General features: G+C 39.9%; 1 protein-coding gene across 1 annotated transcript in view; it reads left to right on the forward strand.

Moving 5' to 3' along the window:
- Positions 1-18,730, forward strand: part of Ush2a (usherin) — a 706,426-nt gene that overhangs the window by 49,430 nt on the left and 638,266 nt on the right. Inside the window, exon 3 of the mRNA XM_052737975.1 lies at positions 18,343-18,475. Coding sequence (XP_052593935.1) covers positions 18,343-18,475 — 133 coding nt within the window. The remainder of the gene's footprint in view (positions 1-18,342; positions 18,476-18,730) is intronic.

Genomic DNA, 18,730 nt, shown 5'->3' on the forward strand with positions numbered 1-18,730 from the left:
GGGCTCTGTAGGCAGAGTTTTCTCTACCTGGCAGCAGCTTCCCAAATAACCACAAGAGAGTCTTATTATTAATTATAATTGCTTAGCTGGTTGCTCAGGCTTAGTACTAACTAGTAATTACAACTTAAATTAACCCATTTTTATTAATCTACATATTGCCACATGGCTCAAGGCTTTGCTTGTTGCCCAGCATGTCTTGTTCCTATTGTGTCTCCTGGTGATTCCACTGACTCCGCCCTTCTTCTTCCCAGCATTCTCAGTCTGATTGCCCCACCTATACTTCCTGCCTGGCTACCAGCCAATCAGCCTTTTATTAACAATGAGAACAACACATTTCACAGTGTGCATGATTATTTCACAGCATTTCCCCTTTTTGTCTAATTAAAAAGGAAGGTGTTAACTTTAACAAAGTAAAACTAAATACAACAAAAACAATTACCAAGTAAGAGTTACAGTTAACAATATCCAGTCCATTTATATTTGGCAAATTTAGAGAAAATACTTTATTATCTATATTATCTATGTGACTGTAAAGTTTTATACCTAATTTACTATTTATAATAACTAATGAAAAATTTAACTATAACTATCTAGTCGTCAGCTCCATCAAAGAACCCAGAAGGGTGAAAGGTTACTTAATGACAGGAACATCTGGCTGCCTGGACAGTCACCCTAGGTTCTTCTGTGATGTTGGGGTATCCAACTTTGGCCCACAGGCCTAATATATCTGGCAGACATTTCTGAGAAGCAGGGAATTTTGAAGGACTATTCTACCTTGTCTTGGCAAAGCTTGGCAGTCGCCTTTTTTGTATCCTGTTGGTCCAGTTTGGACAGTATACTGTCAGCAATTAAAGCAAGAGCAGTTCCTTTGCCCAAATGGCTAGCTTTAGCCATAAAGAAAACACTCCATACAGAGTTTCTTCAATGCCCATCATCTTCTCTGAAGTAGATTGATACTGCCAGGAACAGACATATCTCACTGTCATGAAAAGCCTTAGTTTATTAAATACATTAAATACCACATTCTGTAGGTCTTTGAAGTGTTTGAAGACCATCTATCTATCTAAATATATCTGTATATGACCTGGAAAACATACCTAACATGACTATAAGTTTGACTATTATAGATGACTATTAATCTGTATTTCTTAAATATATATTACATTTTTAAATGAGCTGTGTAAACATAACACCTTACACAAGAGTAGAAACACACACAGTGTATAACAAAATTAACTTTAAATTTGTATCAATAAAACAAAATTCATACCAATGTAAAATATTTTGAAATTAATAGTTGGTTTTTTTAGGTCAAAAGTAGATTCAAAAATCTACCATTTTATTCTATCATTTCTATATTCCCCCTTTTCCTTTTCAGAAAGAGATCTCAAAGATTCAAAATCTAGTCTCCTTTGTTCAGCTTTTTTCCTAACCATTCACAATAACAACTTGTAAACAACCCTCTTAAAAGATAAATATCTATAACCCATCTTTTGGGAATGTGGGCATCATTCTCCAGACTATATCCTGTTGTTTGGGGACAGTCAAATCTTTGGGAGAATCTTGGGAAAATTGCGAAAGCTGTAAAGTCTTGGCTGGAGAATTCTGTGAAGCTGGATCATCTCAGTCAGCAGCCTGAAGCTGTTTTGGTTGTAGAACTCTGAGAAAACTGCAACAGAAGCATTCTGAGATGTTGGATCTGTTTTCATCTGTTTTCATTGGTGTCTCATCTCTTTGTTCTGAAAATACATAATTTTTTAAAGGTAACATGCATATCTGTATTAATACAAGTATAGACTGAGTATTATAGACAAGTCAGCCAAAAATGATTTGTTGTTGTTGTTATGTGTTTGAGCAAGTAAAATATACATCAAGTGTCTTGTAGTTCTTTTAGGTTTATTTATGTTTGTAGCCAGGATTTTCAGGGGGTCTTTTTCAGTCAAACCTGATCATCTTTAACTTTGAATGAATCCACAGCCTTTTGTTTTTTTTTTTTTTTTTAGAAATAAAAGCAGAACCTCTTTCCCAAAGTAACATATCTTTTGACTTCCACTTCTTTTTTTTTTTCTTTTTTTTTTTTTTTATTCATTTATTTTGCAATACAATTCAGTTCTACATATCAGCCACGGATTCCCTTGTTCTCCCCCCTCCCGTCCCCCTCACCTTCCCCCCAACCCCCCCCCCCCATTCCCATCTCCTCCAGGGCAAAGCCTTCCCCACAGACTGAGGTCAACCTGGTAGACTCAGTCCAGGTAGGTCTAGTCCCCTCCTCCCAGGCCGAGCCAAACAATCCTGCATAGGCCCCAGGTTTCAAACAGCCAACTCATGCAATGAGCACAAGATCTGGTCCCACTGCCTGGGTGCCTCCCAAACAGATCAAGCCAATCAACTGTCTCATCCGTTCAGAGGGCCTGATCCAGTGGGGACCCCTCAGCCATTGGTTCATAGTAACCCAGACTTCCACTTCTAAACAAGGGTCACTTTGAAACCACATTATCCATTTTAGAATGCCTTTGAGAATTAAGCACTTCAGGCCAAATTTCATGATTCATGTATCTGAAATATGTTAAAGAGACCCGTTGATTTCTTTTGGCTTGAAACAACTTCATTTAGTTAATGAGACATAGTCTAAACAAATTTCTCTTGTAAAACTTTTGGAGCTAACTATATTAACTTGACTCAGAATGGGTAGATTGGAGCATATGGAGAAGCACACATTGTAAGAACTTAATATCTTGGACCAAGGGATAATTCAGTCTATTAACATGCTTGCTGTACAAGCCTGAAAAGTTCTAAGTTTGAATCCTAGAAACCATGTAAAAAGCATGTTCCAACAATCCAAGCCCCAAGGAGGTGAAGAAAGGATTCCCAGAACTGTTTTGCCAGCCACACTAGCTCAATCTGTGAACCACAGTTTCTGGGAAACTATCCCCCAAAAGGTAGGAAATAATAGAGAAAAGATATCAGACATCAACCTCTGGTTTACATATGCCCTTTTACATGTGTTCACATACATATATGAATACACACACAATGCAGCATTAATAAAGCCATTTAATGGAATATTTACTCTTTAAAATTTCATCAGTTGTAACTCAAGCAGTTTGAGTGGGCATTTGATTCCGTTCATTTGTTGCAACTCTGTTTCTCTGTGCAAATTACCACATAGGATCCCTAAGACAGCAGATGAAGACTAGCATAGGGGTTGGTTTTAGACTGAACAAAGACATGATTATGTATCTCCATGTTGAGGGCTTGATTGATGATCATTTTGACTTTGGGTCAATGATAAGCTCACCCCTTGGCAGAATTGCTTTATTCCATGAATTCAGAAGGAGAACAACATCTACCATTTTTCATTACCCTCCTTTAAGCACAAGGGGGGTGAATGATGTCCTACTTTATCACTACAATTTAAAGTTATGTAAGAATAAAACTGGTTGGGGGGTGGTAGCACACACCTTTAATCCTGGCACTTGAGAGGCAGAGCCAGGTGGATCTCTGTAAGTTCAAGGCCAGCCTTACAGAGTGAGATCCAGGACAGGCACCAAAACTACACAGAGAGAAACCCTGTCTTGAAACAAACAGAATAAAACTGGATAGGATTTGAAGGAGAAAGCAGTGAGTTTAAATTCATACATTAAAATGTTCACTACAATAAACATGGTAACTCAACTTAAGAAGTTGAGGTATGGGAGGATTGCCACAAGTTTGAGGCCATCTTTTGGGCTGCATAGTTCCAGGCCAGTCAGGGAAGCAGAGTGAGACCTTGTGAAAGCAAAACAAACTGAAAGAAACAAACAAAATGTATCTAAAATAACCTTCACCTACTACTAAAAGTACATGAGCGGAATGAGATTTGGATAGTGAAGGGCACATTCTGATTTTATATAATGAAAGTGTTTCCTCAATCTAGACTCAAAAGAAAAGGCTATCAGATCTTATAAGAAGGAAAGAAAGGCAAAATGAGCGAGGGGTGTGTCAGCATCCCTTGCAGGCTTGGGGGAACTTTGTCCTCACGTCCCCTCTGTTTTTCTCTTGTGGTGATATATTGTGTACCCTAATATGTTGTGTACCTTGATAAACTTATCTGGGGATCAGAGGACAGAGACAGCCACTAGATTAAACATAGAGGCCAGGCAGTGGTGGCACACACCTTTAATCCTATCACTCGGGAGGTAGAGATCCATCTGGATCTCTGTGAGTTCAAGGCCACACTGGGAACAGAGGCGGGCAGTGGTGGTAATCCCAGTACTGGGAAGCACACACACCTTTAATCCCAGGAAGTGACGGCAGGGCAGAGAAAGGCGTGAGGAAACAGGAACTAAAGCTGTTCAGCTGAAACCCATTCAGGCGAGGACTCAGAGGCTTTCAGTCCGAGGATTCATGGAAACAGGATGGGCTGAGGAGGTGGCGAGGTGCGCTTGGCTGTGGCTTGTTCTGTTTTCTAATCTTTCAGCGTTCACCCCAGTATCTGGCTCTGGGTTTTGTTTTGTTTTTTTATTTTTTTGTTAATAAGACCTTTTAAGATTTATGTTACATTCTCTTGTCCTCACTTGCCACCACTTCTCATGCTTTGATGACCTGAGGTGACAGGGCTTTACTCACTGGGTGGACATTGAGTGAGTGCCCATCAGGCAGCAATTGTAGTTCTAGGGAATGATGGAGCCTCAGGGAATAAAACAGGGAAGGAAAGCAGAAACACCTTTCATGGAGTTTATATTCTGCATAAAGGAGATGAATGATAGGGAAGGAGATGGAATAAGACCTGAAACAGTAGGTGCAGATAAGAACAGCCTGAGAAGAACGGAGCAAAGGGGCTGGGAAGATGACTCAGTGGCTGGAAGACTTTCCTGGGAAGCATGAGGAGCTGAATTCAAACACTCTGAGCTCAAGAAAAGTGAGGCATGGTAGCACCCTTGCCTCAAACAAGAGGAAAGGCAAGGACAGACACCCCACGTTGTCCACAGACTTCCACATTTACGCCATAGCACAAACTCACATACACAAAAAGATTAAAAAACAAAATGAAAGGTACAGGAAGAGAAGGAAGGGAGGGATGGAGGGAGGGAGGAAGGGAAGGAGGAAAGGAGGGAGGGGATGAGAGGAAAGGAGAGGAGAGAAGAGAAACTTAGGAGGGATCTAGGGGTCCAGTCTAGAAATTTTAGGCTTTGATTGGGTAGTATGCAAGTTAGGGTGTTTTTTTTTCTTTTCATTTTTTTTTTTTTGTCAACTTGACAAAAACCTAGAGCTTTTTGAGAAGAGGAGTGTCAGTTGAGAAAATGTCTCTAACAAACTGCCAGTAGACAAGTCTGTTGGACATTTTCTTAATTATTGATAGATTTGGGAGGGTGCCCACTGTGGATGGTGCCAACCTCAGGCTGGTGTCCCTGGGTGTGTAAGAAAGCTGGCTGAGCAAGCCATGGGGGAATCAACAGAGTGAGCAGCTCCCTCCATGGCCTCCCTTTCAGTTCCCGCCCCCGGGTTCCTGTCTTGAGCTCTCTCCCTGACTTCCCTTCAAGACAGACAGACTACAAGCTGTAAGAGGAAAGAAACTCTTCCTTCATGAGGTTGATATTGGTCAGGGTGTTTATTGCAGCAATGGAAAGGGAACAGAGGTGGAGTTAGGAAAGTCCTCACTAGATGAATATTTGAAGAAACATCTGAGAAGTCATTGAATGGTACAGGAATGTCCTAAGTAGAAATGAGCTGTAGAGGCAGGACAGATGGCTTGGGGACACCTTTGTCATTTTTTTTGTCATTTACTAAGAGTGCCCGCTCACCTTTGTTTCTACATACCCCTTCTCACTAAAGGGAGCTGAAATTTCTTGAAGAAATAGCTGACTTTAGAACTAAGGCAGGAAAGAGAAAGTAAACAGGCCTGGATAACTGTCCTAGGGGAGAAAGCAAAAATATGCAAAAAAAAAGCATGATGCTGATGCTATGACCTAGAATCTATTGGGGAAGGTCAGTAAGACGCACAATTCAGGGCCTCTACTGTCCAAACATTGATCTATGTGGACATGTGTATTGAAGGCATGCCTGGTGGTAACGGCCTGTCATGCCAGGTACTTAAGAGGCTGAGATAGGGAGATTGCAAGTTTGAAGTCAGCTTCAGCAACTTAGTGCAATGCTATTCTAAAATATAAAGTAGAAAGAGAACTGGAGATGCAGCTCAGTGGTAAATTAATTGTCTGCTGTGTATTCGACCCTGGGTTAATGTATAGCACCACCGATATTTCACTGAGGGTGTGGTGGGCTAAATGAAAATGACCGCTGCAGAGTCATATATTTGAATCATCAGGGAGTGGCACTATTTGAGAAGGACTGGAATGATTAGAAAGTTTGGCCTTCTTGGAGTAGGTGTGGTCTTGTTGGAGGAAATGTGTGTCCTGCCCCCCCACATCTCCACCAACTTGTGGACCAGGATGTAGCTCTTAGCTGCTGTTCTCATGCCACAGATGTCACGATGCTCCCTACCATCATGGTAATGGATTGACCCTCTGAAACTTCAATCCAGCCCCTAATTAATGCTTTCTTTTGTAAGAGTTGCCGTGGTCATGGTGTCTCTTCACAGCAATAGAAAAATGACTAAGTCAGAGGGTAATGTATTGTACCTGACTAAGACTAGATTCAAAATTTTATGAAGATAAAAGTAAATGTACATCATCGTGATGTGTTTGAGGAGGAAACTGTTTATATACTCTGAGTATCTACTCACTAAATGTTTCTTTATTGTAGCCTGAAACCTAATTTTGCTGCAGAGACACTAAGGAGATAGTTCACTAGTAAAGAATTAAGAACCAATTCCATTAGTAATGAACCAACAGAAATGAGGTTTCCCCTGTGTTGACTACCCAAGGGAGGTCTTACCCTCTACGAGGAGGGGGTGGGGATGGGATGGGGGGAGCTGGAGAGGAGTGGGAGAAGGGGAAGGAGGGGGAACAGGTGTTGGTATGTAAAAGGAAAGAAAAAAATTTAAATAAAAAATTATAAACAAAGAAAAAATAAATGAAGCTCCCTTCATGTCCCCCCTTACCCACTTGAGGATGTACTCACATGTGTACTGTGGGGACTCCCTTCATGCTGTAGGAAGGTCAGCATGTCCCCCCTCGCCCACTTGAGGACATACTCACATGTATACTGTGGGAACTCAAATGGAGAAGCAACCAACTTTCATGATGTGGCAGCTATGAACCTTGTGGACAGGCCAAGGGACTTGTCCTGCTCAAAAAAATTCCAAGCCCACAGTAGCTGAGTACAGCTATGATTGTAGACTGTTTCCCTGTCTCCAATGGATGTTTTAGGGAAACTAGAACCCCCTGCTCAAAAAAATTCCAAGCCCACAGTAGCTGAGTACAGCTATGATTGTAGACTGTTTCCCTTTCTCCAATGGATGTTTTAGGGAAACTAGAACCCCCCCCCCAAGAAAACAGACTTTGAAGATAATATTCTAGAGATGTGTCTGCCAGTTTTCTTATTTTGATGGTTATATTTTGTTTTTATTGTAACAAAATCACACTACAGGATCCAGGAGAGATGAGCCATTGTACTATATATTTAATTTCAAATTGATCAGAAAAAAATCATATTTTCCCAATTTTTCTGTAATTTTGAATATACATTGTATTTTTAAAAAGTAACACAAGAGACAGACTGCTGTTAAACTGAATCACCAATGAAGAGACACTACTGAGAAGAAAGGCGGAGAGCTCACTAGAGGAATGGGTCTACTGTGAGGAAGGAAGGAGAGGGAAGTGTTTTCAGAAGAGGCTTCCAGAATGATGTCCCCATATCTCCTCTTTGGCCCTAAGCACCCTGTTCACATCTCTCACCCCGCACTTACTGCCTTTCATGGAAGTATTTTTGCACACCTCTTTCCACTGCAGGAGGAGACGGTCCTGAAAAATGTACCAGTGGCTTGAATCCCCCACCAGTACATTACACTTAGTAGATCACAATGAGCTTATTAAATATTAAATATTTAAACAGAACCAGTTTCAGATCACCTATTGGTTAGTGACAGAGTCAGCACAGAATGTTCAAATCAGTACAAGGCACATGTAACTGTGCACACACGCAGACAAGTTAGCCTCTATGGGAAGATTTACCTGTGGTCAGTGGCTGTTCCACGTGCTAACTGGACTTAAGAGGTAGATTAAAATTGGCTATTTCGGCCGGGCGGTGGTGGTGCACGCCTTTAATCCCAGCACTCGGGAGGCAGAGGCAGGTGGATCTCTGTGAGTTCGAGGCCAGCCTGGTCTACCAAGTGAGTTCCAGGAAAGGTGCAAAGCTACACAGAGAAACCCTGTCTTGAAAAACCAAAAAAAAAAAAAAAAAAAAAAAAAAAAAATTGGCTATTTCAAACTGGCTCTGGGACCACTCGGATTTCTGAGATCTTGAATGGGTTTTGTTGTTGTTGTTTTCCATTCTCTGTGATGAATTTTCACTTTTTTTTAGCACGGGGATAGTGACAAAATTACCTTGGGTGGCTGTAAAGATATAAAGAATGAATACACCATTTTTGGAACAATGCCTGCTATAGATACTATTTCTAAATAAATGGTATCATCAATGCTACCCACTTTTATAATGCTGAAGTAGTTAACAGAGGATTTTGTATGTGATGCACATGTTTTTAATATTCCTAAAGATTCAGACAAATATCCACATGGAAACAGCTTGATCACATCACAGAGACACTGTCCTGTTCATGAGATAGTGAGATGCCTTTATCCATAAAGTGGAGGTTAGCTGGTGATGTAAGTTAATAAAATCCAATAAAATTATTTAGAAAAAACTCACTTAGGTTTAAAATGGCAAGCAGTTGGGATGGGATTCCATGTGCTCACAGAGAGGGGGCTGTAACATACGTGAGATATTTTAAAATAACTTTATGGAGTTTTGGGGACAAATTGTCTTATGCTTAAGAAATAGAGGCAGTATTGTGGGATCTTTTATGTAAATCTGTTTTTTTCACTTAGAAATAGATGTATCTATTTTAGGGCAATTTCTATTTCAGAAAGCTTCAGACTGGTTTTTCCTCCACCGAGTTGTTTTTAATTCTGGTTCATGCCATGGTGGTTTTCTTTCCGATTGAATTCCTTAACACTCAGAATGGCTTTCAGTGTATTTGTATAATCCATTATCTTTTGAAGGTGAGTTTGAATTTAGGTTGTGTTGCCAAACACTTCATGTTAAATCTATTTAAAAGATGTTGTTCTAGGGCTGGAGAAATGGCTCAGTGGTTAAGAGCACTTGCTACTCTTGCAGAGGACCTGGGTTAAGTTCCCAGCATCCATGTGGTGGCTTGCAATTGTCTGTTAACTCCAGTTCCAGGGACTCTGACTCTTTCCTCTGACCTTAAGGGTACTGGGCACATAAGTAATGCACATGCATGCAGAAAGGCAACATTCATGCCCATACAATAAAGTAAATAATTTTAAAAGGTGTTTCTCAAAATTCTTAAGAAGGTTTGACTTTTTTTTTTTTTTGGTTTTTCGAGACAGGGTTTCTCTGTGTAGCTTTGCGCCTGTCCTGGAACTCACTTGGTAGCCCAGGCTGGCCTTGAACTCACAGAGATCCGCCTGGCTCTGCCTCCCGAGTGCTGGGGTTAAAGGCATGCACCACCACCGCCCGGCAGAAGGTTTGACTTTTAAGAGACCAGTTGAGTTAAGGAAAATGGCCTTCTTGGGAGGTTGTGACTTTTTTTTTTTTAAAGTAAAAGCCTAATACATGCTGGATGCACACACATGAACCCTCTAAGGAAGCTTCCCACAGGGATTCCTTCCAAAGACAATGTTCCATTGACCACACTAAAATTCAATATTTAAGTTCAAAACAGCTCTTGTCATTTATAGTAATTCAAACATCACCTAATAGTTGAAAGTATTGGTATATATATATATATATATATATATATATATATATATATATATATATATATATCCTGCTGAAAGAGTGGTGTGTGGGTGGCATTTCTTAGACATCTGTGTTCTATTCTAGATGGATTTATTGTATTTTCCCTTTAGTAATTGCTCACAAATATGTGAATTTCTTTTTTGAAAAAAAAAAAACTTTGTACATGTATTCATGTGTATGGAGGTGTGTCTATATGTTTAGTGTTATGGAATAGAATCTTTGTTTAACTATGTATAGATGTGTTGCTATTTTACCTTGCCTGCTTAAGGCACCTGATTGGCCTAAGAAAAAGCTGAAGAGCCAATAGCTAGGCAGAGGAGAGAAAGGCAGGGCTGGTGGGTAGAGAGAAAAGAGGAGCCAGCAGGCCAATTGAGGGCCAGAGAGCCAGCAGCCACACAGCTGGGGGCCAACCAGCCAGATGTGGAGGAAGCAGGAAGGCAAGATGGACAGCACGTAGATGAGGTAAACAAACCTCAGCGCAGCACATAGATTATAAGAAATGGTTTAATTTAAGAAAAAAAGTTAGAGCTAGAAACAAGCCTAAGCTAAGGCTGAGATTTCATAATGAATAATAAGTCTCCATATCATGATTTGGGAGCTGGCGATCCAAGAAAGCCTGCTACATTTGGCACCAAACACTGGGCATATATTTCTACATGGGGTCTGAGAAAGCTAGAGAAAAAAATAAACAAAACAAAAGACATGGCTTCCTAGTAGCCTAGTGTGCAGAGGCACAGCTCTGCCATACAGTGAGCACTTGAGCAGCTGGTCTATTTGGTTGAAGCAACAAGCTAGGTAAAAATGCCTGCCACAGTGCAGGCACCAACTTCCTAGAACTGGGTTGGTTAAACACAGCTCTTGGCCAGGCCTGTAGGGCATAAAGCTTGGCTCTCACAACCTAAGCAGGGTGGAGCCAGTCACCAGCATAAAGCTATGCAGCAAGTTTAAGGTTTGGCTTGCAAGGTCAGAGAATGTTACAGTGCACAGTAAAGCAGATCCAAACTAAAGAAACCTCTAAACAGGTTGCAGCATGCATAGGCACTTAAGAAAGAAAAGAAAATGGGTATAGACAGTCATAGGAAAAAATAGTTTTTAAAGAGAGAGCAAAGTAATATAAAGGGAAAAAACTATGTAAAGATGGGAAATAAACAGGGAATCTGGATCCTGTATGATGTTGTGTTGACTGAATTTTTTGAATACTGATGAGTGAATGGCAGCTGCTGAGAGACACTGGTTTGTAAAAGGGACTGCTGTGCTGTGGGATGTTTTGTATGTCAAATGTGTTGCTCTGATTGGTTAATAAACAAAACACTGATTGGCCAGTAGCCAGGCAGGAAGTCTAGGCAGGACTAACAGAGAGGAGAACTGAGAGAACAGGAAGGCAGAGAGAGACACTGTGAGCTGCCACCATGACAAGGAAGATGTAAGGTACTGGTAAGCCTCGAGCCATGTGGCAAAAAATAGATTAATAGAAATGGGTTAATTTAAGATATAAGAACAGTTAAGAAGAAGCCTGAGCCATTAGGCCAAACAGTTTAAATAATATAAGCGTCGCCGGGCGGTGGTGGCTCATGCCTTTAATCCCAGCACTCGGGAGGCAGAGGCAGGCGGATCTCTGTGAGTTCGAGGCCAGCCTGGGCTACCAAGTGAGTTCCAGGAAAAGACGCAAAGCTACACAGAGAAACCCTGTCTCGAAAAACCAAAAAAAAAAAAAAATTTTATATATATATATATAAGCGTCTGTGTGTTTATTTTATATGTAGGCTATCAGACTGAAGGGGCTTGGTGGGACCTGGAGAGAAAACTCTCTATCTATACTGCTGAATTAAACAAACCTAGATACTTTATGGATGTCTTAACTTTAAAATAGAATTCAGAAAATGTATTGTATAGGGGGAGAGGTTGTGCTTTTATTTTCACAGGTAGCAAAAGGCTGTAGATTCCTTCAAGGTTAATAGAGATCAGGTTTAATTGGGGGAGACCTCCTGAAAATCTTAGCTACAAACATTAAGAAATAAGCTAAGGCCGGGCGGTGGTGGTGCACGCCTTTAGTCCCAGCACTCAGGAGGCAGAGCCAGGCAGATCTCTGTGAGTTCGAGGCCAGCCTGGTCTCCAAAGCGAGTTCCAGGAAAGGCGCAAAACTACACAGAGAAACCCTGTCTCGAAAAACCAAAAAAAAAAAAAAAAAAAAAAAAAGAAATAAGCTAAGAAAAACTACAAGACAGATAATGTATATACTGATCCCTCCACATGGGAACCATTCTGAGACTGGACAACATATTTTACAACTAGTTTTCCCAGGACTTGGCCATTATTTCCATTTTCTTAGGGTCCCCTGGGGATACTGTTACCCCCACATATCAGGAAGCAGTCTAGAGAACACAACACCCACATTCCAAAGTGGTGGGGTGGGTGGTTTTCATCATTCAGTGGGTTATAGATGTTTGTCATTGTTTAGGGGAGACATAGGAATATAGGATAAAAAGACAACTATTAATCTCAAATATTTTACATTGGTATGAATTTTCTATATTGATAAAAATTTAAGGTTATTTTTGTTATACCATATATATGTTTCTATTCTTGATTAAGGCATTGTACCTATGCAGCTCATTTAAAAATATAATGTATAATTAAGAAATATAGGTTAGTAGTTAGTCATCTATAATAATCAAACTTTTAGTTATGTTAAATGTGTTTTTAAAGTTAAACACAGATACATTTTAGATAAATAGGTGATCTTCAAATGCTTCAGAGACCTACAGAATATGGCATGTAAGATGTTTAATAATCTAAAGATTTTCATGACAATGAGACACATCTGCTCCTGGAAGCACCAATCTACTTCATAAAGGATGATAGGTATTGAAGAACCTTCACAGAGACTTTGTTTTCATTGTGACAAAGCTAGCTATTTGGGCAAGAAACTGTCCCTGCCTCGACTGCTGATGGTATGCTATCCAAATTGGGCATACAGGACACAAAGGAAAGTGACTGCCAAACTTTGCCAAGACAGGGCAGAGCAGTCATTCAAAATACCTGCTTCATAGAAAGGTCTGCCAGGTATTCTAGGCCTGTAAGCCAAAGTAGATACCCCAATGTTGAAGAGGAACCTTGGGTGACTGTCCAGTCAGCCAGATGTCTGTCATGTGTACAGTTTTGGAAGTGGCTTGCACTGCACTTCCTGTTTACTCAGATAATATTATATCCTTTTGGGGTCTTTGATGAAGCTGAAGACTAGATAGGTATAGATACAGTTTTTCTTAGTTTTGATAGAAGGTAAATTAGGTACAAAACATTGGACTCACCAAGATAGGATAAATAATGGAATGTTTTCTCTGAATTTGCCAAATAGAATTGGACTGGGGATATTGTAAATTTAATTCTTACTTGATCATTGTTCTTATTGTATATACTTTTACTATGTTCATATTAAGACCTTTCCATTTTATTTAGACAAAAGGGGGAAATGTTGACTAGAGTATTTGTTTAACTATGTAAAGATGTTTTGCATTTGTTTATGCTGAAGTTTTAACTATGTAAAGATGTGTTGCTATTTCACCTTGCCTATCTAAGGCACCTTAGATTGATTGGTCTAAGAAAAGCTGAATAGCCAATAGCTAGGTAGAGAAGGGAGAGTTGAGACTGTCAGGCAGAAAAAAAGCAGTGTCAACCAGCCAGCAGGGGGTCAGCCAGCTGGCAGCCATGCAGCCAGAGGCCAGACAGACAGACACAGAGGAAGTAGGAAAGCAGGATGAACAGTACACAGATGAGGTAACTGAGCCTCAGAGCAACACATAGATTAATAGAAATAGGTTAATTTAAGCTAGCTAGAAACAAGCCTAAGCTAAGACTGAGCATTCATAATCAATCATAAGTCTCCGTGTTATGGTTTAGGGGTTGGCAGTCCAAGAAAGTCCGTTACAGTGCAGGTCTTATTTGGCAGATGTGTTGGTGAGACTGAGTGTAGCTTCTGACATTACTAAAAGACACAGCCCCACATCAAACTCCTCATTGCTCTTGCTCTTACAATCTTGCCATCTCTTCTACAATCATTTCTAAGCCTTAAGTGTGGCAGTGTTCTGTAGATGTATCCATTGAGACAGAGCTCTACAACTCTTCAGTACGATTGATTAGTTGTAGTTTTCTGTAATGGTCTCTGTCTATTGCAAAGAGAAGTTTCCTTCAGGAGGGGTGAGGGCTACACTTATTAGTGGTTATAAGGACCCATAGAAGATGTCTTTAGAGATTGCACTGATTTAATAAAGTGGTGTTTGTAGGTTCTCCTCCAGGAGCCATGACTTCACTAGCCCTAGGTAGTTAACTAGGTTTCCAATACCAGGCATGGTCTCCCTGTTGTTGAGTGAGTACTTAGTCCAGTTAGAGAGCTGTGATACTGGAAGGGTATGTGTGCCACTACTATACCCTTATAATTATTCTACCATACTGGCCATTGTTGTGATTCTTTAGTTATTTCCCTCCTTTGGAAGCTTGCATGGCACATTCTGGTATCTTGAAACAGCCCCCAGGGAGGAGACATTCAGGTCAGATTCAGCTTAGTTCCTCTAGGTCCCAGGTCCAAAGTGCATGATGTCTTCAGTAACAGAGATTTACTTTCCACTTACAGGAGGCAGCTAAGGGCAACAGAAATAGCCTATAGTGTTTGGGAGTCTCTTGGACAATCCTGACCAACAACTCAAAAGAAGGCTTCTCATGCCTGCCATGTTGGGGTTTTTTGGTTAGATAATCTTTGGCTGTTGGTAGGAGCTTTGTTAGCCCAGATGGAAAAAAATTCATTTAAACAATATGTTTACATATAAACTTACATGTATTACAGGACTTTTGAGAGTTATACCATGTAGTCATTCCAGGCTGGCCTTCACCTTGTGGTGATCCTTCTGCCTTAGCATTACAAATGCTGGGGTTTCAGGTGTATACGACTATGCTCTTCTTTTTGTGTCATTTGAAATATACTCCTTACCAATCAGGCATGAGTACAGGAGGAAAGTGCCTAGGATTTATTGTTATTTTCATGTATGGCCTCTTTCACTCAAATGGATGAGTCTAGCCTCTAATGGGGGCACACAGTTGAGCAGCTGAGTGGTTAAAATAGAATAAGGAACTCCCATGGAATAAGGGCTTGAAATGACTCATACTTATTTCCATGTACTTATGGACCTCTTAAGGGGGTTGGTTTAAAGCCCTTTGCAAATGCTGCTGGATCTGCAATTTACTCATTCAAAGCCCATCAGCTAACATGTGCAAGCTGTTCTCATCTGCCCAGGCCAGAGAATGAGAGCTATAGGAGGTTTGTTTTGTAAGAGGCTTTCTCTTCACAAATCAGAAATCCCATCGTATACATTCCTATTTCCCTCAATAACTGGCCAGGGGGAGCATTGAGATGATCTATTACAAAAAGGCCACTATTGTCTTCACAATGTCTGGGTGATGGTGCCCCAGATCAGAATTGTAAAATAGTTTGGACAATCTTGTAACATAAACCATGGTTCAGAAAAACCAAAGATTTAATCTTATTTATAGAAAGATGGTTGGTGGGGAGGGTTTGGCATGGGGAGAGCAGCTTAGGATCATCATGAATCATTTTTAAAGTGCCAGGCTAGTGAAGACATCTTCTGGAATTCACTCTGACTGACACTGAATTCTTCTACTAAGCAAATACGTGATGAGTTGATAAAAAAAGAAAGAGATGAAGGTCTTGAACACTGACGACAGATAGAATACAGAAAATCAAAAGCGTGCTTTCTATCTGACTCAAAATAAAGGTACCCTTAAACTTGTAAAAGACAACATTTTTATTTGAATGATATGACAGAGCTGTCACAGGAGTGCTACCTGCTATAAAGAAAGCCCAAGAATTATCACCTTTATTAGAGCAGTGGCACAGGCTTCAGCCATACATTTCTAACTTCTGTCCCTCTGCAGAGACAATTTTCTTTTCTTAAATAAACTGTCATGCTCCTGTTAATATATTGTTGACTCTCTCAAGCTCGGAGAATACTGCTGATATAAAACATGTATATGTTAGATTGGTAATAGTATCTTTAGTGTAACTGACGAGAACAAATGTGTTTCCCTCATGGCTGTGCTAATGTGATAAAGGAAAATTGGCTGTTCATCAGTTTTTGGGCTGGGTAAAGACAGTAGAGATGGAACCACGTTCTTTTTTATGCATTAATACCACCGGGAACTTTTCGCTAGTTATATTTCATGTAGCCTGCATGTTGTGCAAAGATGCTGTAAAACATGAGATAATGCTACAAATAACAAACTGGAAGAGCCTGTATCTTTCATAATGATAACAGTCAAACACCAAATAATAGTAGCAGGCAGAGAAAAATGGGATGCAAGGAAAATAAAAAAAGGTACGTTCCTACTATTCAGTAGAGAGAAATAGATGCGGGCTCATGAGGAACCTGTGTATGACTTTAGGTCAATTTCAGCTTTGTTTAAAATGGAGTCTCATACAATCCCAGGTCAGTCTATTTCAGAAAGAACACATTAAAATTAAAAGAAGTTGGCTAGAAGGAAGAACAGCAATGTTGCCTAACTTTTTTTTTTTAAAGGAAATCCACATTATCAAGCAGTTGTGGCATTGAACCCTAGATTCTTGAGTTTGGTTTTTGAGTGGGGTACCCTGGAAAAATATTCCTATGGCAAGCATTCACATAATAATGTAAAGGTTTTACCTTCCTTCATTGTTGCAAATCCCTTTTAACAGAGATGTTGAAATAGTTTGGGAGGAAAAAGTGGTTGGGGAGGGGAAGTACAGGGGAGGGAATGAGGTGGCCTTGATCAAAATACATTCTATTCATTGTATGAAATTCTTTAAGACTAATAAATATATAAAAATGCGCATCGACACAATGACTTACAACTAGTTTCAGACCCATGCCAGGCTGACAGCAATGTGAACCTAGTAAAGACATTGTCCGTATGCTCTGATCTCACATGTACACTGTCCATTGCTTCTTTACAGTTGAAGTCCTACACCAGACCAGTGCATCTATCTATTTTATCAATGATCCTACAGTGATCCTAACTCTAACTTTATTGTCTTTCAAACTCCACACTAGAATAACATTCCCAAGGTTGCACTTCAGTAGAGTGTTTTCATCAGCCTCTTAACTGCACAATAGTTAGTGTCCATCTTCTTCCCCCTCTTTCAGCCCATCCCTTCTCTCAGTCCTTTCTCTTTCCACATGAGTTGGTTTAAGAGTTTGAATCCCTTTTACAGTCAGAAACACTTCAACAGAAAGACTATTTGTAGACACTATAGTTGGTGGCTAAAGAGTTATTTGTTTATTCTGAATTAGTGTGTAATCATCAAAGACTATGTGTATCCACAACCTATGAGGTATTAGCTACAAAATGATGACTGGTGATTAAGGTATCATATCATACAATACATCTATTTTTTTTTTTTTTTTTTTTTTTTTTTTTTTTTTTGGTTTTTCGAGACAGGGTTTCTCTGTGTAGCTTTGCGCCTTTCCTGGAACTCGCTTTGGAGACCAGGCTGGCCTCGAACTCACAGAGATCCGCCTGGCTCTGCCTCCCGAGTGCTGGGATTAAAGGCGTGCGCCACCACCGCCCGGCACAATACATCTATTTTTGTACTATAACCCAGAAGTCATCCAAATTGTAACCAGTGGGTCATATCTGGCTGGTCACTGGGCTTTGTGATTAATGTTAAACTGGCACCCAATCAGGCTTATTTGTTTTTGTTACTGTCAATGACTACTTTGCTAGCACTACATTAGAGATGATGGCATGTAAAGGACTATTTGGCCACCACACCAAATTCTCTAAGCTGAAATATTCTCCAGGTGTGTATTGGAAAAGTTGGCTCTCCTCTGATATAGATAGCTGTTAAATTGTTTGGCTGATCAACATAGAATATGATTGGCAAATTTTTATCTTATTTTATAATGGGAACGTGTATTTTAAAATTATCAGCTAGTACTCTAGTTCCTAAAGAAATGAGTGTTTATGACAAGTTACTAGTAACTTGGGTAATACTCACATGTACATCGTGAGTACATCTGGGGATATCTGGTTTTGAATATCTTTCCCCTTATGTATTAATTTGTTTTCAAGTATGACCACGATGGCATTAGTATTTAAAAACATATTTCAGGGTACCCATGGGGTACATATACTGTTGTCCTGTGAGTACCCTGGAATACATCATCACAGCATAAAATTTTCACTGTATAGATTCATATCTGGATCTGTAACATGCAGAGATATTGTTTTGCCATTAAAATAAATTGCTTCCAATATTTCCACCTGAAGGAAGTTAAGAAAGAATAAAATAACTTGGAAAAAAGACAAGAAGGCTGCTGGAATGCTGTTAGTACCAGTAAAAGTTTATGCACTTGATGACAGTGATAATTCTTACAGGTGCATCAGACGGAAATCAGCTTCTTCGTGGATGGTTTGGAAGAGAACAATGCAGCGTTTGATACAAGAACTCTTAGTGGTTCAGTTACAGACTCTGTCTCCAGCACAATACAAATAGGACAGAGTTTAAATGGTAAGATTTTTGTCTTTAGAATTCTATTTAGTTTGGGCCAATTGCAGGACCTGGTTTTAAAAAGCAAGCACGTCTTAATAATATGTTTAGGTGTACTCATTTCCCAGGGATACTGTAATAAATTTCCACCAATGCATAGTTGTTCAGGAGAATAGGAATTTAATCTTACATTATTTGATGCCAGTTGTTTGGAATCAGAGTTTCAGTGCTGTGATTCCTTCTAGAGGGGACAGCTATTCCACACTTCTGTCCTGG

The sequence above is a fragment of the Peromyscus californicus genome, unplaced genomic scaffold (genome assembly GCF_007827085.1).
Source record: "Peromyscus californicus insignis strain IS unplaced genomic scaffold, ASM782708v3 Scaffold_14__1_contigs__length_90479793_seg_2, whole genome shotgun sequence".
Classification (NCBI taxonomy): domain Eukaryota; kingdom Metazoa; phylum Chordata; class Mammalia; order Rodentia; family Cricetidae; genus Peromyscus; species Peromyscus californicus.